The 24,139-nt window shown below is 37.9% G+C and overlaps 3 protein-coding genes across 3 annotated transcripts; all 3 read left to right on the plus strand.

Annotated features, from left to right (window-relative positions):
• The first annotated feature begins 3,123 nt into the window (after window positions 1-3,123).
• Window positions 3,124-4,056, plus strand: LOC136175530 (olfactory receptor 8J3-like). Its single transcript, XM_065945802.1, has one exon. It carries the CDS (start codon window positions 3,124-3,126, stop codon window positions 4,054-4,056), a length of 933 nt encoding a protein of 310 aa, XP_065801874.1.
• Window positions 4,057-9,207: 5,151 nt separating this feature from the next.
• On the plus strand, window positions 9,208-10,155 carry LOC136175242 (olfactory receptor 8J3-like). The gene has a single exon (XM_065945565.1). It carries the CDS (start codon window positions 9,208-9,210, stop codon window positions 10,153-10,155), a length of 948 nt encoding a protein of 315 aa, XP_065801637.1.
• Window positions 10,156-18,042: 7,887 nt separating this feature from the next.
• On the plus strand, window positions 18,043-18,969 carry LOC136175531 (olfactory receptor 8J3-like). Its single transcript, XM_065945805.1, has one exon. It carries the CDS (start codon window positions 18,043-18,045, stop codon window positions 18,967-18,969), a length of 927 nt encoding a protein of 308 aa, XP_065801877.1.
• The last annotated feature ends 5,170 nt before the right edge of the window (window positions 18,970-24,139 follow it).

Here is a 24,139-nt window from a genome sequence, read left to right on the forward strand (position 1 = left end):
ACGGGCGCACTCTCCCCGGGTGCGCGCGCCCACTCCCTTCTGCGGTCCCAGTCTCAGATTCCGCCGGCGCCAGTCCGGTGCGTGCGCCTTCTGCCCGCCGCGTCCCTAGCCCCAGTCCCCGCCTGCGCCGGTCGGGTGCCTGTGCCCTTTGTCTCGCCGCGACCCTCCCGGCGGATGTCGACCATCCAGAATCTCGGTCCCTTTGCTCTGCGAACCGCAGGCAGCGTGTTCTGGCCGGTTAATTTTCTCTCTCTTGCTCTCCCACAGTTCAAGCTGGGAACTCACTTAGGCTCCCTCCGATTGTCCACAGGGCTCTCAGGCACGGACCCTGCCCCAAATAATGCCGCTCGCTCCTCTCCGTTCCGCTCCCACTTGCTGGTGGCGGATGCGGGTGTCTGGGGTACTCTCCTGCTGGGAGTTGCTTTTAGGCTCGTAATCTGTGGGTTTTATTATTGTTTCTCTCCCAGTCAGGTTGCCTTCTGAGATTCAAACACTTCCCCCAGGCCCGCTAGGTCGAGGGCTCCCCGGTGTCTGGGAACGTCCTCTATTAAGACCCTTCCCGGGACGGATCTCCGTCCTTAGCTCTTTTGTCTCACTTTTTATCTTTTATATTTTGTCCTACCTCCTTTCGAAGACAATGGGCTGCTTTTCTGGGCGCCTGGTGACCTCTGCTAGCGATCAGAAGTTGTTTTGTGAAGTTTGCTCTGCGTACAGTTATTCTTTTGATGGATTTCTAGGAGAGAAAGTGGTCTCCCCGTCCTACTCCTCCGCCATCTTGGCTCCTCCCCCTAAACTATGTATTATTCATGAAACACTGTACATACCGAAAATAATTTTATTTAGATCAATATTGACTCTGAAGTGAAGTGAAGTGAAAGCTGTTCAGTCATGTCCAACTCTTTGTGACCCCGTGGACTATACAGTCCATGGAGTTCTCCAGGACAGAATATTGTGGGCGTAACAGAGTGGGTGGCTGTTCCCTTCTCCAGGGATCTTCCCAACCCAGGGATTGAACCCAAGTCTCCCACATTGCAGGGGAAGTCTCTACCAGCTGAACCACCAGGGAAACCCCAAATAATTTTAACATATGGATATGCATATTCTTCAGTATGAAAATAACTCCCATGCATAAACTTCGATAATTTTTACTCATTTGTTTTTCTTGCTGGTTTCTTAGCACTTGCTTGTTTGTTTTTCACAAAAGATTTTACAAACTTAGTAGATTATACTGGTAAAAAGTATAATGATTTGTTAAGAGTTATGAGAAAGTGATGAACCCCACATGACTCCTAACTGCTATCACCAAGGCTGAAGGTTGAAAAATCAGTCTTCCCACTGCATACTTTTTGTATTCTGTCTACTCTAAATATTAGTCCTCAATGGAAGGATATAAAATGTTGCACTAGGATATTAAAAAATAACTAGAGATATTTTTTTTCCCAAATAAGAAGAATCGGAAGGATATCCCTATCTATTTAGGATACTGAAGCAATTTTTTTGGATAAATAACCAGAAGTTGTAAGTTGAATCACATGGGGAATTGCTGATCAACAAATATAGTTTCATTTACATAAGATTGAATAAGATATAGAGATCCACTCTACAGTATAGTAACTCTAATGAACAATACTGTACAGTTGACCCATAAATCATTTAATGGGGCAGATCACATGCTATATATTCTTAAAGCAGAAAATTAAAATAAAAATTAAAAAAGAATGGGCAAGGTAAAAGAACCTGGAATTTCAGAAAGAGATAATTACTGACATTGAAAATGGAGATACCATCAGGAAGCATTAGAATAATCCTAGCACAGCTGAAGACTTCAGAGTTGTGGGACTGGTACTAGTAATCTAAGCCCCTTTGCTTAATCCAATGTGTCTCTTTGTACGATGAAACCCATGACAACAGACGAGGCAATGCCTGGTCCTTATCTGTGCATGAGGAAGGAGCCTGAAAGCGGAGTGGGACTCAATAGAGAAACAGCCATTTCCTTCTCCAGGGGATCTTCCAGGGATCGAAACTGGGTCTCCTGCATTGCAGGCAGATTCTTTACCACCTGGGCCACCACAGAAGCCTAGAGAAACAGCAGAAAATACTATCTAGGAAAGAGGAATAGAACTGGCTCAGCAACCTTCGCTGTTGCCTTTCTTTCTCAACACCACTCCTTGGATTGGACTAGATTCCTGGTTTGATAAATCAGAACCTCTGCAGCATAAGAGAAAATAACAGCTAAGAATAAAAGGTTTATATTCTAGGTTGTGTGCTCTTAGTTCAACTGGTACTTTTGAATGTCAGTAGGGAAACAGAAAGATTGAGATGAAAATTTAGAGTTAAAAAGCCTGGTCCAATGTGATAGGAATAGAAAAAATGATGTGTATCTGATTGTGGAATGCATTGAAAACAAGGCTTAAGCTTTTATCAATTATTCTAAAAATATCTCAGACTACATGCTACCTAAAAGTTTTAATGACTGCTATCTGCCTATCAGCAAATATGAATCACAACGTGGAGACCAGAAAGATACAATAGTCTATGAGAGTGTTAATACAAGCTTGATCTCAGGAGGTAGGTGAGGGGACGCTTAGGATGGAAAATATCATGAAAATTGTCAAAAAAAAAAAAATACAATGTGGAACTCTGACAGAGAAAATTAGAGGATGGATACAATGTGCTTTACAGTCGTTGCTTTTTAACATTTTATTTTTTCCATTTAGGAAAACTATATGGGCTTCCCTCAAAGCTCAGTCAGTACAGAATCTGCCTGCAATGCAAGAGACCTAGGTTCAATTCCTCGGTCGGGAAGATCCCCTGGAGAAGGAAATGGCAATCCACTCCAGTGTTCTTGCCTGGAAAATCCCATGGACAGAGGAGCCTGGGGGCTACAGTCCACGGGTCACAAAGAGTCAGACATGGCCGAGTGACTAAACCGCCACATAAGCTGGAGTATACTAGATTTCAGCATAAGCAGAGGAGCTGATGTGGTTTGGAAACATGATTTCAGGAAACCCCACCCCAGGAATTGTCCTTGTCATCTAATGACAATCCAAGAAAATAATTACTTGGAAGTTTGTAACCACATTTTCTTTTCTTCCCCAAATAGATTAATTTCCAAACAGTTACATGGCTCATGGAAATTTCACCCGAGTCACTGAGTTTATTCTCACAGGAGTCTCAGAACGTCCAGACCTCCAGATCCCACTCTTCTTTGTCTTCCTGGTCATCTATGGGCTGACCGTGACAGGCAACCTAAGCATCATCACCCTCACCAGTGTGGACTCCCGACTTCAGACCCCCATGTATTTCTTCCTCAGGCACTTGGCCGTCGTCAATCTTGGCAATTCAACTGTCATTGCTCCTAAAATGCTGGTCAACTTCTTAGTAAAGAAGCACACCACCTCCTACTATGAGTGTGTCATTCAGCTAGGAGGGTTCTTGGTTTTCATCGTAGCTGAAATTTTCATGTTGGCTGTGATGGCCTATGACCGCTATGTGGCCATCTGTAACCCCCTGCTCTACATGGCGGTGGTGTCTCGGAGGATCTGCTTTCTGCTGGTCTCCCTCACATACCTCTATGGCTTTTCCACATCGATTGTGACTTCTTTTTCTGTATTCTCAATGGCTTATTGCTCTCTCAATGTAATCAATCATTTTTACTGTGATATTGTCCCTCTCTTAGCCCTGTCCTGCTCTGATACGTCCTTCCCAGAAACAGTAGTATTCTTATCTGCATCTACAAACTTGATGTTTTCCATAACTGTAGTTGTAGCATCTTATTTCAACATCATTTTGTCCATTCTAAGGATACGTTCATCAGAAGGAAGGAAAAGAGCCTTCTCCACATGCGCTTCACATATGACCGCTGTGTCAGTCTTCTATGGAACTCTGTTTTTTATGTATTTACAGCCTCAAAATAACCATTCATTAGAAACTGATACAATGGCTTCAGTGTTTTATACACTGGTGATTCCCATGCTGAACCCCATGATCTACAGCCTGAGGAACAAAGATGTGAAGGCTGCCTTGAAGAGATTTCTGACCAATTTGTGCTGTTGATGTCTTTTTGAACTCTACACATCAATGAAGAGATGCTTAAGATAGGCTGCCATTGTGTGGAGGAGATTCTTACAGCATTAGAAGCCAAAAGAATGGATTATTTTCTCATTTTGCAATTTCTCTTTTGAGGAAAGTTCCTAGTTTGTACCATTCAAATAGAAATCTTGAATACAACCCAGGTTTTCTGATCTAAATAATAAAAATGTTTGAGTCAATAGTCACAGAATTTGGGGGTTGAATTGAAGGGAAAAAAGAGCCAATGAAAGTCAGATCCTTATTCTTTGGATGAATTTTCCAGTTCACTTATCCTGATGCATGTGGAGGACAATTCGAGTACCCCAGATAAGGCTCAAATATGAACTAGTAGTTATGAAATCACCCATGAGGTAGAGTCTGTAGTTTAACAAAAACCTTGTTAATTCTGAAAAAGAAAAAGAACAAATAAAATCAACTCACTTAAGAAGATGACAATATTCAGATATCTTCAGAGCAGAGTGTCACCATGTCCAAAATAGACTCCAGATTTCCTAACACCCCAGCATATTCAATACAACAAAATTAGAGTAATGTTTGAAGTGATAGGGCTTCCCTGGAGGCTCAGATGGTAAAGAATCTGCCTGCAATGTGAGAGATCTGAGTTTGATTCCTGGGTTGGGAAGATCCCCTGGAGGAGGGCAGAGCAATCGACTCCAGTATCCTTGGGGCTTCCCTCGTGTCTCACAGGGTAAAGTGTCTGCCTGCATTGCAGGAGACCTGGGTTCGAACTCTGGGTCAGAAAGATCCTCTGGAGAAGGAAATGGCAACCCACTCCAGTCCTCTTGCCTGGAGAATCCCATGGGCGGAGGAGCCTGTTGGGCATTAGTCCACGGACACGACTGAGCGACTTCACTTTCTTTTCTTTCTTTCTTCTGAAGTGATAACAGAGAGAGATTCTCAGGTTTCCTGCTTCCTTTCCTGTCTTCAGAATGTTCCTCTACGTGCCTTAGCTTGCAGTTTTATCAGTTTTATGGCCTCTCCTACCCACTTCATCTCCTGCATCCCAAACTGCTTTGTTTGGAACTTTTTGGGGGAGAGGGTTTCTGCCTTTCCTGCTGGTGGCACAGCTCTGCTTTGCATCACTGTAGCAACTTGAGACAGAACTTAACAGAAACATCAGAAGCAAGAAAGTCTAGGGGAAAAAAAAATCTGAAAAAGTAGTTTTATCTAGCAAACTTTTAGTATTCAAACAATCAATAAAAAGAAGAAAACAATTAAAATGGGCAAATTTTAGAACTGTAAGATGTGGGTATATGAATAGCAAAGTACATAGAAAAGTGTCCACTTTCACTAGCCACCAAGTAAATGAAAATTCAACTCACAATGAGATTATTTTATCCCAATTCCATTTATAAGTTATTTTTAAAATTTTTGCATCAAATATTGCCAAGGAGATGGGGCAAATCGAATCCCCATACATGGCTTTTGGTAATGTAAAATGTTACCATAAGTTCAGAAAGTTAGTAGGTTCTTATAAAGCTAAAAATGCAGCTGCTTATGTTACAGTAATTGCCTCTTAGATCTATAACTAGTAAAAATAATACATATATACACACATATGCTTTTATAAGGGTGTTTATACAAGATATTTTATAATAAACCCAAACTCAAATATCTATTGGTAGAAGAACTAGTAAGATGGGATATATGTATGCAGAGGACTGTTATACATCCATATAAACTCAGCACAGCTGAATTTCAAAGTAATTAAGCTGAGTGCAAGATACAGCTAAGAATATTTATTGCGTGGTTTCACTTATGTGAAATTCAGAAACAGGGAAAATGAGAGTAGGGATAGAAACCAGAGCAGCATTTGCTCTAGGTGAGAGCGTGCTGTTTGGGAAGTTAAGTTCTGAGGGAAATTGCCTTTATGATGGGAGGAGCCAAGAAGCGGGGGTTATAAAGTATCAGGGAAATGTCTGTGGTGTTGAAATGTATTAGGTATTAGGAACAAATGGCACATTTTCCAAACTTACCCGTTTGTACAATTTAACACCTTCTTTTACTGAATGCAAATTTTCCTCAATTCTAAAGCAAAAGGAATTCATAGAAGAAGAGAACATAGGTTAAACGTTATGAGAGGGAATATATTTCCTTATATTAGATTTTATCTTCTATAAGATTATGTGAACATTATGCAAAAGTGGTAAATCTCAGCTCAGGAAACACTATGATTTAGAGAACTATTATTGCAACACATTGCATCACAATAATTGTTATGTGTTTTTCATATGAAAAGAAAATGCATATATTTCATTCATTTAAAGACAGGCTTTAATTTCAAACCTTCTAGTCATCAATTGCACATCTTTGGTCAAATAACATGGTTTATCTGAGTGCAGCGTCCTCTGAACTTGGGAATAGTAATATCCTCCTCACATAGGTTAAATGGTATATTTTTAATGCAGCACCCATGACATATTTTTCCTGGAATAATAAATAGAAAAAAAAATATGCAATGATAGTGATTAATTTTCAATTTTATCATGACTATTGAAACTTCCAATTTTGCAGCAATAAAGCACTTTAGTCTTTTTCATTGTTATTCTGACCATTGACTCTGTGTCAGTAATTGAGTACTTTTATGTCATGTGGGTCTCCATGGAACTGTAAAGATCATTATGCTGTTTTCTTCCTTTCTTTAAATTATTCCTTACAACTTTTCACTAGAGAATAGGCAGGATATCCTGGGGGATAGGCAGGCACCCAGGCAATCTTTTTTAAATCTCTCAGAAGATTTAAGCAAAATCATTTGAATAAGTCACATGCTATTGATACTTCCTCAGGAAATATCACAAAGAGAGAGAAAAAGCATAAATTCTCTCTACTCAAAGCAAAGTCAGAGAAATATGAGAAGAGAAAATCCAATTCTTCATTAACGTGAGTAGACAGAAATTGTTGATTTTGATTATCACCTTGACATTGGTAATTTCCTTTGTTTCTTAGATTCTGACTATGAACACTTTTATGGACTCTGACAGATATTCTTTAACCACAAAAATTCCATTATTATTATTTTCTGTTGTTGTTAACTTGTTTCCCTGGAATACTGTGGTAGTGTCAGGGCATTACCTATGAACCGACTAGATGTCGTATATCTATTTTATTTATGAAAGCTGAAAGTTAGATTTGGGTATTATAATTGCAGAACGAGTTAGATATATCTGAAAAAATCATGAGAAATCTAATCTATTAAAATCCAGGAAGGTTAGAATGTCCAGATGAAATATAAGATGTTCAGTTGCATTTAAATTTCAGATCAATGACAAATACTTTTTAGTGCCTGTCTCATATAATATTTGAATTTTCTATAAAATATATCCAATGCAATATTTGAAAAAATACATTGATATGTATTACCCATGAAACATTTTATAAACTGAAAATAATCTTAATATAAGGATATGTATATTCTTCTATATGAGAATCAATTCCCACACATGAACTTGGAGAATTTTCAGTTGTTTGTTTTCCCTAAGGGTTGCTTGCTACTTGGTTTTTTGTTGTTGTTGTTGTTGTTTTCAGGTAAGACTTTACTAACTGATTGAGTAAACTAGTAAATGCATAGAATACTTTTTTAAGAGTTAAGGAGAAAGCCATGGACCTCAAGTAGTTCCTCACTCTTATCACCAGGTCTGAAGATTGAAATATCAGTTACATCTTTGCATACTTTTTTTATTCTGTGTGCTCTAATGGTTGGCCCTAAATAGAAGCATATAAATGTTGCATCAGAATGGTCAAAAATGACCAAAGATATCCTTCACAAAATAAGAAGAATGGGCAGAGTATCACTATCTCTTTAAGATCCTTATGGCAATTCTTTTTGATAAGTACCCAGAAGTTGTAAGTTGGACCATATGAAGAACTGCTAATCAACAGATATCAAATTTCAGTAATGGAAGATGAATAAGTTCTAGAGAGGAGCAACATTGTGCCTATAATTAAGAATGCTAGTCTATTCAACCATAAATCTTTTCATGGAACAGATCTCATGTTATATATTCTTAAGGAGAAAATTAAAATTAAAAATGAATGGGTAGGGTAGAGTAATCTGGAAATTTAAAAGAAAACAATAAAAGACACTGAAAACGAAGATACGCTCAATAAATGTTAGACTAATCCTTAGCAGAACTGAAGTCTTCAAAATGGTGAATGGTAGCAGATGTTTGAATTCCTTTGCCTAATTCAGCGTGTCTCACATTCTACAAGAAAACCCGTGAAAGCAGATCAGGCAGCACTTGGTTTCCTCTGTGAGAGAGGAAAGGGCCTGAAAGCTGAATGGGACACGGTAGAGAAACAGCAGACAATGTCATCTAGGAAAAAGCAATAGAACTGGATCCACAAAGCGCAGTATCGCCTTCCATCCTTAAACCCATTTTTGGATGAGTCTAGTTTCTTGGTTTAACAGGACAGAAGCTCTGTAGTATCTTAATAAGAAAATAGAACCTAGGAAGAAATGTTTATTTTTTAGGTTGTTGTTAGTTCAACTGGTAATTTTGAATATCAGCAGGGACACAGAGGGCAAGAGGAAGAAAAAAAAAAAGTTGGGCTGAGTATATGCTGAGTGAGGTGATGTTAAAGTAGAAAAGTGATGCAGACCTGAATGTGGAATGCATGGAATATGAGACTAAATCTTTTTTTTTCAATTATTCTAAAAATATATCACAGATGACAAATTTGACTGCTAAAAAAGTATTACTGTTATTTGTCTATCAGCCAAAGACATGGAGATCAAAATGATACAGTCATCAATGACAGTGTTAATGAAAGCTTGACCTAAGGAAGTAGGAGTGTGTAGAATGGCAAAGTATTATTGAAACTGGCAAATAATAAAATGTGGAATTTTGAAAGAGAAATTTAGAGGATGGATATAATATTACTGATTTAAAGTGGTTCAATTAAAATTTTTTTTTGTCATGTAAAAAGTGTATGTAGCCAGCAGCACATTAAATTTCAGCAGAATTAGAGGAGCTGGTATAATTTGGAAGCATGATTCTTGGAAATCTCACCCTAGGCATTGCCCGTGCCATCTACTGGCAATCCTAGGAAATACAATTTTTAAAAACTAACGATTTCTCCTTTCTTGCTCAAACAGATGACTCTCCAAACTCATACATGGCTCATGGAAATTTCACCCGAGTCACTGAGTTTATTCTCACAGGAGTCTCAGAACGTCCAGACCTCCAGATCCCACTCTTCTTTGTCTTCCTGGTCATCTATGGGCTGACCGTGACAGGCAACCTAAGCATCATCACCCTCACCAGTGTGGACTCTCGACTTCAGACCCCCATGTATTTCTTCCTCAGGCACTTGGCCGTCGTCAATCTTGGCAATTCAACTGTCATTGCTCCTAAAATGCTGGTCAACTTCTTAGTGAAGAAACACACCACCTCCTACTATGAGTGTGCCACCCAACTAGGCGTGTTCCTGGTTTTCATCGTAGCTGAAATTTTCATGTTGGCTGTGATGGCCTATGACCGCTATGTGGCCATCTGTAACCCCCTGCTCTACACGGCGGTGGTGTCTCGGAGGATCTGCCTTCTGCTGGTCTCCCTCACATACCTCTATGGCTTTTCCACAGCTGTTGTGGCTTCATTTTCTGTATTCTCTATGACTTATTGCTCTTCCAACATAATCAATCATTTTTACTGTGATATCGTCCCTCTGATAGCGTTGTCTTGCTCTGATACTTTCTTTCCAGAAACAGTAGTATTTGTATCTGCATCTACAAATTTGGTGTTTTCCATAATTACCGTTGTAGCATCTTATTTCAACATTGTTCTGTCCATTCTAAGGATACGTTCATCAGAAGGAAGAAAAAGAGCCTTCTCTGCATGTGCTTCACATATGACGGCAGTGTCACTCTTCTATGGAACTCTGCTTTTTATGTATTTGCAGCCTCAGACTTACCATTCTGTGGGTGCTGATAAAATGGCCTCAGTGTTCTATACACTGGTGATTCCCATGCTGAACCCCATGATCTACAGCCTGAGGAACAAGGACGTGAAGGCTGCCTTAAAGAGATTTCTGACAAATTCATGCTGTTCTTTTAAGCTGATGTAATTTTTAACCCTAAGGTAAATGAGGACATGGTTAAGAAAGGCACATTGTGTGGAGGTGATTCTGAACAGCATTAGAAGCTAACAGAATGGGTGTTTTTTCCCATTTTATTTATTTTGAGGCAAGGTTTTAGTCTACATCATTCAAATAGAAATATTAAAAATAACCTAGTTTTTTCTGATCTAAAGAACAAAAAGTCAGAATTTGAGACAATAGTCTCAGAAATGTTGGCAATGAATTGCAGAAAGGAAACAGTCTATGAAAATGAGATCCTTATTCTTTGTAAAAGCTGTCCAGTTAACTTATCCTGAGCGAAGTTCATTTATTCTACTGAGCCATGTTGGTTACTGGAAGGTTTCAGTTGTCCCAGACCAAAAAAAAAAAAAAAAAGATCTAATATTTATGAAATCCCCCATGAGACAGACTGTAGTTTGCCAAAAACCTTGTTAATTTCCTGCTCTAGTTAAAAAAAGAACAAATGAAGCAACCCTCTTAAGAAGAAGATAACCATATTCACATGTCTTCACAGCACAGTATAACCATGTTCAAGACAGATTCTAGGTTCCTGGCAAACCAATATAGTCAATACAAGAAAATTAGAGTAACCCTAGAGGCGACAGCGGGGAGGGGCTCTCAGTTCTCCTGCTCCCTTCTCAGCCTTCAGGCCTTCAGTGTTAGTCTGTACCTCGGTTTGGGACTTTGTCAGCTTCATGGCCTCTTCTACCCACTTCATCTCCTGCGTTCCAGTCTGTTTTGTGCTTGTGAACTTTTTCTGGGAGGAGATAGCTTTTTGCTCTCCCTGCTACTAAGTAACTTTAGTCATGTCTGACCCTGTGCGACCCCATAGACGGCAGCCCACCAGGCTCCGCTGTCCCTGGGATTCTCCAGGCAAGAGCACTGGAGTGGGGTGCCATTTCCTTCTCCCATGCACGAAAGTGAAAAGGGAAAGCGAAGTCGCTCAGTCGTGTCCGACTCTTCACGACCCCATGGACAGCAGCCCACCAGGCCCCTCCGTCCATGGGATTCTCCAGGCAAGAGCACTGGAATGGGGTGCCACTGCCTTCTCCAATGCATGAAAGTGAAAAGGGAAAGCGAAGTCACTGAGTCGTGTCCGACTCTTCACGACCCATGGACTGCAGCCCACCAGGCCCCTTCGTCCCTGGGGTTCTCCAGGCAAGAGCACTGGAGTGGGTGCCACTGCCTTCTCCTTCGCTCTCCCTAGTGATAGTAAAAATCTCTTTGGTAATACAATAAGATATTGGGTCAAAGAACGAAACAGAAATATCATAATATAAAATATCAGGGAGAAAATATGCAAAAATTGCTTTACCTAGCATATGGAAAAATTCAAAAAATCAAGTAAAAATTAAATTTCAACAGGTAAAATTTAGACAACATAAGATGTAGATTTGAACACAGACTGGTTCCAAATAGGAAAAGGAGTACTTCAAGGCTGTATATGGTCACCCTGCTTATTTAACTTATATGCAGAGTACACCATGAGAAACACCGGGCTGGAAGAAGCACAAGCTGGAATCAAGATTGCTGGGAGAAATATCAATAACCTCAGATATGCAGATGACACCACCCTTATGGCAGAAAGTGAAGAGGAACTAAAGAATCTCTTGATGAAAGTGAAAAAGGAGAGTGAAAAAGTTGGCTTAAAGCTCACCATTCAGAAAACTAAGATCATGGCATCTGGTCCCATCACTTCAAGGCAAATAGATGGGGAAACAGTGGAAACAGTGGCTGACTTTATTTTTCTGGGCTCCAAAATCACTGCAGATGGTGACTGCAGCCATGAAATTAAAATATGCTTGCTCCTTGGATTGAACCCAGAGCTCCCACATTGCAGGCAGATTCTTTACTGTCTGAGCCACCAGGGGATAGGATTATCTTATCCCGATGTCCATTTATATATGTGTGTGTATTAATTTTTACGTCAAATATTGGCAAGAATATGGTGAAAATGAAATTCCCATTCACGGCTTTTGCTAATGTAAAATACTACAGTAAGTTTGGTTATCTTGAAGTTTCTTATAAAATTAATTATACAGTGACCTACGTCCTAGTTATTCTAAGATCCCTAACTAAGAGAAAGTAATGTATATATACTCACATGTTCATTTACAGAGGACTGTTTATACTAGACATTTTAATAGCACATCACAAACACAGTATCCATCAATATTTGAAGAGCTGTGGTACTCACATGCAGTGGGATGTCATATAGTTATAAAATCACACATGGATAAATTTCAAAATCACTATGCTGAGTGAAAGATACCAGACTGAGATTATTTGTTGTGTGATTCCACTTACACGAAATTCAAAAACAGGATAATAAGTTTAGGGATAGAAAATAGAGTAGTATTGCTAGAGTTGGGAGAATGTTTGTGGCGTTAAATGAGGGAAATTTTCATCATTCCAGGAGAGGTGAAGGGTGGAGGGGTTATAAACCATTGGAGAAGTTTCTGTGGTGCTGGAAATATTCTATATCTTGATTTAGGTATTAGGAACAAATGACACATTTTCCAAAACTTACCCATCTATGCAATTTAGATCCATCTTTAACTGTTTATGATTTTTCCTCAATTCTAATACATAAGGATGAGGGTATAGGTAAAATGTTATGAGAGAGTATGGAGTATGTACTGTCTTATATTAAATTTTACCTTCCATGAGGTTGTACTGAACATTATCCAAGAGTGTTGGTGTCTCAGCTCAGGAAGCACTATAGTTTAAACACACACTGCATTTCAATAATTGTTATGAATTTTTCATATTAAAGGTCAGGGTATGTATACCACTCACTTAAAGATAAGGCTTTAATTTCATCATGGCTTTGGTCAAATTACATAGTTTATCTGAGCTTGGTTTTCGTCTGTATATTGTTATAGTCCATATTTATCTCATGTATGTTAAATGACATATTTTCACCCCAGTGCCAACTACATATTTTTTTACTGGAATTATAAATTCAAAAAATGCTATGCAATGATGATAATGATTCATTTACACTTCTATCATGCCTTTTGGAACTGTTTCAGTTTTGCTGAGTTAAAGCCCAAATACAGTAACATTTTCATTGTTACTATAATCATTGAGTCTGTGTAAATGAATGAACACATAAAAATGGCTGTAGGTCTCCATGGAACTGTACAGATCATTTTTGTTGTTTTCTTCCTTTTCTTAAACTGCCCCTTACACTTTTTCACTAGGGAATATGCAGAATATCTTGGATAATTAGCAGAAACTACAGACAATTTTTTAATCTCTCAGAGGATTTAGACAAAAATGTCTGAATAAATACCATGCTACTTCCTCAAGGAACATTAGAAAGAGAGAAGAAAAGCATAAATTCTCCTAACTCTGAGAAAAGTCAGAGAAACTTGAGAGCAGAAAATGCAATTATTCTTTAAATGTGAGTAGATAAACATTGCTGTTGATTTTGATTATCACCTAATGTTGGTAATTCACCTTAAATCTTAGATTCTGACTAAAGACAATTTTATGGTCACTGACAGATCATTCTTTATGTCATAAGAATTTCATTATTTCCTTTTTTAACTGGTTTCCCGGAAATAGTATGGTATTTAAGGCATTAAAATCCCATGAAATGACTACATGTCCTATATCTATTTGACTTGTGAAAGTTGAAAGTTGCATTTGGATATTGCAAGTGCAGAAGGAGTACACAGATCATCACCAATCTAACTATTAGAATCCAGTAAGGTAAGAATTTGCAGATAAAATACAGGATATTCAGCTACATTTAAATTTCAGATCAATGACAAATACTTAGTATTTAGCCTCATGTAGCATTTGGCTTTTTTATTAATGTACCCAATTCAATATTTTAAAAAGAATATTTTAAATATTGTGTCACCCATGAACTATTTTATAAATTGAAAATAATTTAATTTAAAGATATGCATGTTGTTATATATAAGAATCAACTCCCATGCATAAACTTGAAGATTTTTATTCGTTTGTTTTCTCTACCAGTTGCTAACAACATAGACCATTTTTTTCTTTTTCTATTTTTTTTTAGAAAAGATTTTACAAATTGAGCAAGTAGCCTGGTAAATACAGGATGATTTTTAAGACTTTTGGAGAAAGACTTTAACCCCAAATAACTTCTAACTACCATCAGCAATTCTGAAGATTCAAGACGCAGTCATCCTTTTGCGTCCGTTTTGCATCTTGTCTGCTTTCATGCACACATACATGCTCATTTGTGTCCCACTCTTTGGGACCCCATGAACTGCAGCCCCCATGGGATTTTCCAGGCGAGAAGACTGGAGGGGTTGTTATTTCCTCCTCCAGGGTATCTTTCTGACCCTGCAGGAATAGAACCTGCATCTATAAGCAGACATATCATTTCCCAAAAAAAAAAAAAAAAAACCTTGGCAGGGTATCACCACCTCTTTAATATTCAGATTGAAATTATTTTCAATAAATGCCCAGAAGTTGGAAGTTGGACCATATAGGGAGTTGTTAGTCCACAGGTATATAAAGTTTCAGTTAAGGAAGGTGAATAAAATCTAGAGATCTACTCTATAGCATTTAACTATAATTTACAATACTGTACTCTTCATTCATAAATTATTTAATGGGGCAGAACTCATATTACATATTTTATCACATAAAATCAAAATTTAAAAATAGACAAGGTCCATGGAATTTTCCACGCAAAAATACTGGAGTGGGTTGCCATTTCCCCCAGGAGATCTCCCCAATCCAGAGATCAAATACAAGTTTCCCACATTGGTAAGCAAATTCTTTACCACTCTGCCACCTGGGAAGTCCAAATCAACTATACTTCAATAAAAGCATTTTTTTTCTTCAGAAAAATAAGAGGTATGAGAAACACAGAAAGAAGATCCCGTAGTGCAGTGTTACAAGACAAAAGAAAAGCTAGAATCTCAAAAAAGAGGGTTGTCCTCAGTGGAAAAGGACGCAGGAAGATAGAGTAACCTATTGGGAAGCTATGCAACAATTAAAGTGAAAAACTTGAAGCAGATGAAAAAATCTTGGAATAGATGAAAAGATATCGTATGATCATTAGGGCTCATTTCCTAAATATCTGCAAGTCTAACTTACCACATATGCTCCAGACTTACATAGTAGCTTGCCCAAATTAATATTTAAATGTCTCACAAACACCTAAAGCTTAGTAAGTTCATTATATCACTTTCATCACTCCATCTTAAAACATAACCCCAAATATTTGAAAAACCACATTTGATCCAGTCACAAAAAAAATTGCAAAAGTATTTTTTGTTCCTGATCTCAGTGTCATTCCCTCATCTCTTTCTCACAGAGCACACACAATGAATTATGTTGCTGATACTTTCTTGTTTCTGCTCTCAACTGTTAATGTACCATCTTCTATTTCCATTTCTCTACTTTGGCGCATTATCTTCCACCAGGAATCCTATAGTAACTGCTTACTCACTTTTAAATTTTTACTCATGATTTCTAACTCCTTTCAATTATGTAATTATTTTCATAACAGCAAGCGTTATCTTTTTAAAGTTTAAAACTGGTCATGTTTCCTAACTACCTTCAAACTTATCAATGCCTTAGAATTCACTTAAAATAAAATCCAACTATTTACTGTGACCTATATTATATGATTCTACTGTCCCCTTTTCCTCATTATTATTTAGTCACACTGGCTCCATTAAGTTTTGCTATAAAAACAGACAGGAAAAAAAATAGTTATTTTCTACCCCAAAACAACATCTTCAAGAAATTGGAATCCTGGAATGTTCTTCCGGTGATTCATTCAAAAGTTGGTTCCTCCTCATCGTTTAGTTTTAGTTCAAATGTCATGTTTCAAAAAGGTCTTCTCTTAACATCTTGTGTGAAATAATTCTCTCAGGTTATCCTAATGTATATTTTGTTACTTCTTCTTATTAAAATGAATATATTCTACAGTTTTCTCATTTATATATTTTGTTACCAGCCCTTTCTCTCTTCCTTATTATTGGAATAGAATGTCCATGAGGTAAGGGACAAGTAATTCAACTGAAGCTTGGCTATATTCTGACAAAAGTAGAAAATCAACAAATACATGGTAATTAAATAAGAAAATGATTCAAGGAACCAAAGAGAATATTTGGTGTCAGAAATAAACTAGTATAAAATATTCAACAATATTAGAAGTAATCTTGGTCTTATATCTCTGATTCTTTTTCATTGTCACAACTTTTTTTTTTTCTTACTGTAGAGTTTTTGTTTTAATTTTGTTTAGAAGAGAAAATGTCAACAGTTCTGGTCTTTTTAAAGTCACGTATTTATGATATATAGATTTAAAAAACACTTTATTGAATTATGATTGACATGCAAAAAACTCTACATGTTTAATGTATGCAACTTGATGAGATTGGAGGTATGTGTGTATCAGTGAAATCGTCACCACAATCTATGCCATAAACATATTCACCATCTACAAAAGTTTCCTCCTGCTACTTTATTAATTATTAGTAATATATTGCATATGTATATATACATACATATATGTTAATTTTTGCTAAAAGGTAAATCTTATGTTAATTGATCCTGTAGCTTTGACCCTCTACAAATTCTCTCCAAGTCCTCAGATTAGAGCCTATGAACAGGCTTCTTTGTGTCAGGTGCCCCCCGCTGGATATCAATTGTTATTGAGACACAGCTCAACTTAGTGAGGTCAAATATCACCTTTCAAATATCTCTAGCAAAACATTCAGTTGTATTATAATCTCATGTAGATCCTTTAGAAAATATATGTAATGAAGTTACCAAAGAAGTTATATAAAAGAATGTTTTTTATTATTGCATTGATGAAAAAATATCAAAAATCTGATAAAATATCAGTAAAGTGATGAGTTCAGAAGTATTACATAATTCAAAAAATAACACTATGAAATTGTATAAATAAAAAATAATGGTTAAAAATAAAAGCACATTGAAATAATATGAGGAATTGCATCAACTTGTGGGCAAGAAGGAAAACAGCTAGATAGGGAGGAAAACATTTTCAAGGAGAAAAAATTTTTAAAGCTGAAAAGAGAATAGTTGATGTAAAGAATGGATCTGAGAACACCTCTCCATTTTTTTTGGTAATAAAGTGAAAAATGAGCATAGAGGTTAACAGAAATAGTCAAAATTGCAAGTTCAATATACACCAAACAGAAGCTATAGAAAGACAGTATAAATGAAAAGGGGCAGAGTATTGGCTAAATTATCTATTCTTAAGAAAAAGCAAGAAATCTCAGATTTAGACATTAAGAACAGATGACAAATTATTTGTGTGCCTAGCCTCTCAGTCCTGGCTGACTCTATGACCCCCACCAGGACTGTCGCCCAGCAGGGTCTTCTGTCCATGGAATTTTCCCGGCAAGAATGTTGGAACAGGCTGCCATTTCCTATTCCCAGGGATCTTCCCAACCCAGAGATAGAACCTCTGTCTCTTGCGTATCCTGCATTTGCAGGCAGATTCTTTACCATTAAGCCACCTGGGAAATCTTGAATTATTAGGGAACTTGCAATTCGTCATATCTTCCTCACACTCTGCTCAAGAGGCATCAGATTGGAATCTCTGTTTTAATTTTTAAGCTACTAAAACAGTCATAATTTAATAAGATTATAAGAAAATAAACTCTCAAAATATTCATTACACTTGATCATCTGTTTAATTTGCCATACCGGTTTCTTCTCTTCAGTAAATGATTGCAAAATTGGATTACTAGACCTAGAACTTTGAGTTTAATAACTGAGATGAATAGGAAATCTCATCAAAGGATTGCTTTTGTCATCTAATAACAGTCCTGGAAAATAGTTCCATAAAGTTTGTGATTAATTCTTTTTTTCTTCAAACAGATGACTATCCAAACTGTTAACATGGCTCATGGAAATTTCACCCGAGTCACTGAGTTTATTCTCACAGGAGTCTCAGAACGTCCAGACCTCCAGATCCCACTCTTCTTTGTCTTCCTGGTCATCTATGGGCTGACCGTGACAGGCAACCTAAGCATCATCACCCTCACCAGTGTGGACTCCCAACTTCAGACCCCCATGTATTTCTTCCTCAGGCACTTGGCCGTCGTCAATCTTGGCAATTCAACTGTCATTGCTCCTAAATTGCTGGTCAACTTCTTAGTAAAGAAGCACACCACCTCCTACTGTGAGTGTGCCATTCAGCTAGGGGGGTTCTTGGTTTTCATCGTCGCTGAGGTGCTCATGTTGGCTGTGATGGCCTATGACCGCCATGTGGCCATCTGTAGCCCCCTGCTCTACATGGCGGTGGTGTCTTGGAGGGTCTGCCTTCTGCTGGTCTCCCTCACATACCTCTATGGCTTTTGCACATCAGTCGTGACTTCATCTTCTGTATTCTCTCTGACTTATTGTTCTTCCAATGTAATCAATCATTTTTACTGTGATACCGCCCCTCTGTTAGCATTGTCTTGCTCTGATACTTCAGTTCCAAAAGCAGTAATATTTATATCTGCATCTACAAATTTGGTGTTTTCCATAATTACCGTTGTAGCATCTTATTTCAACATTGTTCTATCCATTCTAAGGATACGTTCATCACAAGGAAGGAAAAAAGCCTTCTCCACATGTGCCTCGCATATGACGGCAGTGTCAGTCTTCTGTGGAACTCTGCTTTTTATGTATTTGCAGCCTCAGACTTACCATTCTGTGGGTGCTGATAAAATGGCCTCAGTGTTCTATACGCTGGTGATTCCCATGCTGAACCCCATGATCTACAGCCTGAGGAACAAGGACGTGAAAGCTGCACTGAAGATGTTTATTAGAAATACATGATGTTCTTTAAATCATTCTAGCTTTAAAACTCTATAGATAAATGAAGATAGGCTGCCATTGGTTGTAGAAAGCTGAGATTGGATGAGTGATTTATAGGTTCTCAACTAATCCTGTAAATAGGATTCTCTTTCTAGGAAATGGTGATTTCAAAAATAAATGGAGACTCCTGGAATTCTGAGATAAATATAGAAATGAAGCATATTCACTAAGTTTGCTAAGTTCTCCATTATCTAGATCGAAAAAATGTTTCCAGGAGTCAGGAGAGATATGTTAAGAAATAATTAAACTTGAATAGAGAAATATCTGTAAATGAAAGAAGCAAGTTGATATTTCTTATTATTTGGTTTCCGTTTCTTTTTATCCTGGGTATATATGGGCATAGTAGATAACTACGCCTTGAAGAATTGTAATTAGAGATGGCTAAATTAATTTTTACACTTTTTAGCAAAGTTATACCAATTATCTTGAAAATAAAATTACCTTCTCTGTCTTAATATTGTTTCATTGAAAAATATATGGTAGAAATGAGCTTATATTATGAATGCTTAAAAAAAATGATTGATAATTTTATTCAAATTAATATACTTTGTATGTTTTGAATTTATTATAAACATGCAATTTTTATATTAACATGAAAGCACAGTCAATTTTTGAATATGCCCTCATTTTATTCATGAACTTAATGGATTCCATTAAGATTTTCCATCTTGTTACTCAAAGTAATACATGGATTTTATTGTGAGACAATGGACATTCAATGAACAATCTTTTTCAGATTTCTTTATATCACTGCAAAAACAATCTGTTTTCCAAAAAATTCTGTTATGTTTTCTGATATTTTTTGATCAGTGAGCTTACACTAAAATCTGTTCTCTAACTCTGAATGGATAGAGGTGTGACCAGAGTCTATCTCAGACACATAAAATCAGAATTACCAGATAAAGATCACTAAACCCATATTTTAAGAAAAGTTGAATGGAGTTGGGGTTATGAAAATATTCAGAGATAAGATTGTAAATATTAACATTTACATGAAGGCTTTCAATATAATCCACCATTTATTTTTAAAGCAATATACAATGGGTTTTATGTCCAAATATCAAAGGTTTATGTTTTGGAAGGAATGAAAACCAATTGAGAGGAAGTGAAATCAGGAAAATAAGGGACATTTAGATATGCTTTCTTTTTCAGGAAGTGTTGTTGATTTACAACTTTATATGGGTTTTAGGTGTTCAGTTAAGTTCAGTTACTTAGTTGCATTGGACTCTGCCACCCCATGGACTGCAACACGTGGCTCCCTGTCCATCACCAGCTCCCGGAGTTACTGAAACTCGTGTCCATTGAGTCGGTGATGCCATCTGACAGCCTCATCCTCTGTCGTCCCCTTCTCCTCCCACCTTCAATCTTTCCCAGCATCAGGGTCTTTTCCAACAAATCAGTTCTTCACATCAGGTGGCCAAAGTATTGGAGTTTCAGCTTCAGCATCAGTCCTTCCAATGAATATTCAGGACTTCTTTCTTTTAGGATCTCCTTGCAGTCCAAGGGACTCTCAAGAGTTTTCTCCAACACCACAGTTCAAAAGCAGCAGTTCTTCAGCGCTCAGCTTTCTTTATGGTACAACTCTCACATCCATAGATGACTACTGGAAAAACCATAGCTTTGACTAGATGGACCTCTGTTGGTAAAATAATGTCTCTGTTTTTGGTATGCTCTCTAGTTGACTCATAGACTTTCTTCCAAGGAGCAAATGTCTTTTAATTTTATGGCTGCAGTCACCATCTGCAGTGATTTTGAAGCCCAGAAAATTAAAGTCTCCCATTGTTTCCATCGTTTCTCCATCTATTTGTCATGAACTAATGGGACTGGATGCCATGATCTTTGTTTTCTGAAAGTTGAATTTTAAGCTAACTTTTTCATTCTCCTCTTTCACTTTCATCAAGAGGCCTTTTAGTTCTTCACTTTCTGCCATAGGTGTGGTGTCATCTGCGTATCTGAGGGTATTGATATTTCTCCAAGCAATCTTGACTCCAGCTTGTGCTTCATCCAGCCTGGCAGTTCACTCCATTCCAATTAGGAACCAGCCTGTTGTTTCATGTCCATTTCTTCTTGACCTGCATACAGATTTCTCAGGAGGCAGGTAAGGTGGTCTGGTTTTCCCATCTCTTGAAGAATTTTACACAGTTTGTTGGGATCCACACAGTCAAAGTTTTTGCCATAGTCAATAAAGCAGAAGTATATATTTTTCTGGAACTCTTTTGCTTTTTTGATGATCCAACAAATGTTGGCAATTTCATCTCTGATATCCCTGCCTTTTCTGAATCCAGCTTTAACATCTTGAAGTTCGTGGTTCATGTACTGTTGAAGCCTGGCTTGGAGAACTTTGAGCATTACTTTGCTAGCATGGGAGATGAGTGCAACTGTGCAGTAGTTTAGACATTCTTTGGCATTGCCTTTTCTTGGGTCTGGAATGAAAACTGACCTTTTCCAGTCCTGTGGCCACTGCTGAGTTTTCCAAATTTGCTGGCATGTTGAGTTCAGCACTTTCACAGCATCATCGTTTAGGATTTGAAATAACTCAACTGGAATTCCATCACCACCACTAGCTTTGTTAGTAGTGATGCTTCCTAAGGCCCACTTGACTTCACCTTCCAGGATATCTGGCTCTAGGTAAGTGATCACATCATCGTGATTTTCTGTTTCATGAAGATCTTTTTTGTACAGTTCTGTGTTTTCTTGCCACCTCTTCTTAATATCTTCTGCTTCTGTTAGGCCCATACCATTTCTGTCCTTCATTGAGCCCATTTTTGCATGAAATATTCTCTTGGTATTTCTAATTTTCTTGAAGGGATCTCTAGTCTTTCCCATTTTACTGTTTTCCTCTATTTCTTTGCACTGATCACTGATGAACCGTTTCTTATCTCTCCTTGGTATCCTTTGGAAGTTTGGATTCAAATGGGTATATCTTTTAGTTTTAGGTGTAGTTGTACACTACATATTTGGAAAAATAAAGCCAATGAAGATAACAAAATAGAAACAGATTCACAGGTATAAAGATCAGACTAGTGATTACCTATGGAGAGAGAGAAGGGAAAAGGGGCAAGATAGGGGTAGAAAGAGGCAGAACTGACTATATTTAATATAACTGCAAAATTGGAGAACAAAGAGGACGTACATACAATGAGTGTTTTCAGGTATCTTATGATTGACAGCCCAGGACTGTGATCTGAGTAAAGGGGTGCAGTTAACAGTCCTTCACATGGGATGACGGTGGGCACGTGGAGACCACAATCGTCAGGTAACGATGAAGACACCAGGTCAGACCGGGAAGGACCGAGGTGCCTGGAATATGTGGAGCTGGGAACTGGAGTGGAGACAGGTAAGCAGACACAGTGACTGCACAGCAGCCTGAATGCTGCTTGAGAGGTCCAGTGACTTCTAAACCATACCTATTAAGGTGAGATTCCATAAGGCCAGGCCAAGAACAGCCTCCAGGGAATGAGAAACGGCTGGGGGTCTGGATGATGAACACTCCCACTTCACACAGGATTGAAACACATCACAATTCTGTCACACTGTAATGAGAAAATTCACTGAATGTCTAGGGCTGTGTCCCACTCAAACCTGAGTTATGAAGGTGGGGGAAAGGTTGAAGTACCCCCAGACAAAACTATGTGAACAAGCATTTATATAACCATCCCTAAGGCAGAGTTTGCAGTTTGACACAAATTTTGTTAATTTCCTGCAAAAATAAGTAACTAAAAGAACAAATAAAATCTGCCCTTTTAAGAAGAACATGGCAACATTTAGTTAGACATTGTCACAGCGTCATATCACAGTTTCCAGGTTTGACTCCAAAGCTCTCTAATACAGCACAGTCCTTGCAGTGGTAACAGAGAGTGGTTCCAAGTTTTCCCTCTCCCTTTCAGTCTTGGGTGTTATTCTGTGAACCTTGAGAACGGACTTTATCAGCTTTATGGCCTCTCCTATCCACTTCGTCTCCTGCATCCCAATTTGCTCTGTACATGAGAAGTTGTCAGAGGAGAGAGAGTTTTCTGCCTTCCCTACTGGTACACAATTCTGCTTTGTATCACTGCAGGATCTTGAGCCAAAGAACTAAACAGAGACATCAAAATAATAAAACCTCTGAGTGTTTATTGGCCACCTGGATGTCTTCTTTGGACAAATATCTGTCTAAATCTTCTGCTCATTTTCTTGATTAGGTTGTTTGCTTTCCTGATATTGAACTATACTAGCTGCTTATATATTTTGGAGATGAGCCCTTTGTCAGCTGTTTCACTTGCAACTATTTTCTCCCATTCTGAAGTTGTCTTTTAATCTTTTTTACTATTTTCATTGCTGTGCAAAACTTTTTAAATTTAATTAGGTTCCATTTGTCTGTTTATGTTTTTATTTCCATTCCTCTAGGAGGTGGGCCAAAGAGGACCTTTGCTGTGACCTATGTCAGAGTGCTCTGTATAAATTTCCTTCCAGAATTTTATAGTTTCTGGTCTTTTATATTTAGGTTTTTAAATTCACTTTAAGTTCATCTTTGTGTATTGTCTTAGGAACTCTTCTAATTTCATTCTTTTACACTTAACTGTCCAGTTTTCTCAGCACCACAAATTGAAGAAACTATCTTTTCTCCATTGTATATTATTGCCTCCTTTGTCAAAGATAAAGTGTCCATAGGCATGCAGGTTTATCTCTGGACTTTTAATATTATCCCATTGGTCTATATTTTTGGTTTTGTCCCGAACCCAAAAATGGGCAGAAGACTTAAATAGACATTTCTCCAAAGACATATAGATCGCTAATAAACACATGAAAAAATGGTTATCATTGCTAATTGCTAGAGAAATGCAAATCAAAACCACAATGAAGTATCACCTCACACAGGTCAGAATGGCCATCAAAAAAATCTACAAACAATAAATGCTGGAGAGGATGTGGGAGAAAGGGAAACCTCTTGCCGCGTTGGTGGGAAAGTAAACTGAGAAGCCGCTATGGAGAACAGTACAGAGACTCCTTAAAAACTAGTCATAAAACCACCACACGACCCAGCGAGCCCACTGCTGGGCGTACACCCCGAGGAAACCGTAGCTGGAAAAGACACATGTACCCCAATGTTCGTAGCAGCACTATGTGCAGTAGCCAGGACATTGAAGCCACC

Source organism: Muntiacus reevesi, chromosome 9, assembly GCF_963930625.1.
Source record: "Muntiacus reevesi chromosome 9, mMunRee1.1, whole genome shotgun sequence".
NCBI classification, from domain to species: domain Eukaryota; kingdom Metazoa; phylum Chordata; class Mammalia; order Artiodactyla; family Cervidae; genus Muntiacus; species Muntiacus reevesi.

What these genes read in the sequence shown, in the direction of transcription:
- LOC136175530 (XM_065945802.1), top strand. Translation starts at nt 3,124, where the DNA reads ATGGCTCATGGAAATTTCACCCGAGTCACTGAGTTTATTCTCACAGGA.
- LOC136175242 (XM_065945565.1), top strand. Translation starts at nt 9,208, where the DNA reads ATGGCTCATGGAAATTTCACCCGAGTCACTGAGTTTATTCTCACAGGA.
- LOC136175531 (XM_065945805.1), top strand. Translation starts at nt 18,043, where the DNA reads ATGGCTCATGGAAATTTCACCCGAGTCACTGAGTTTATTCTCACAGGA.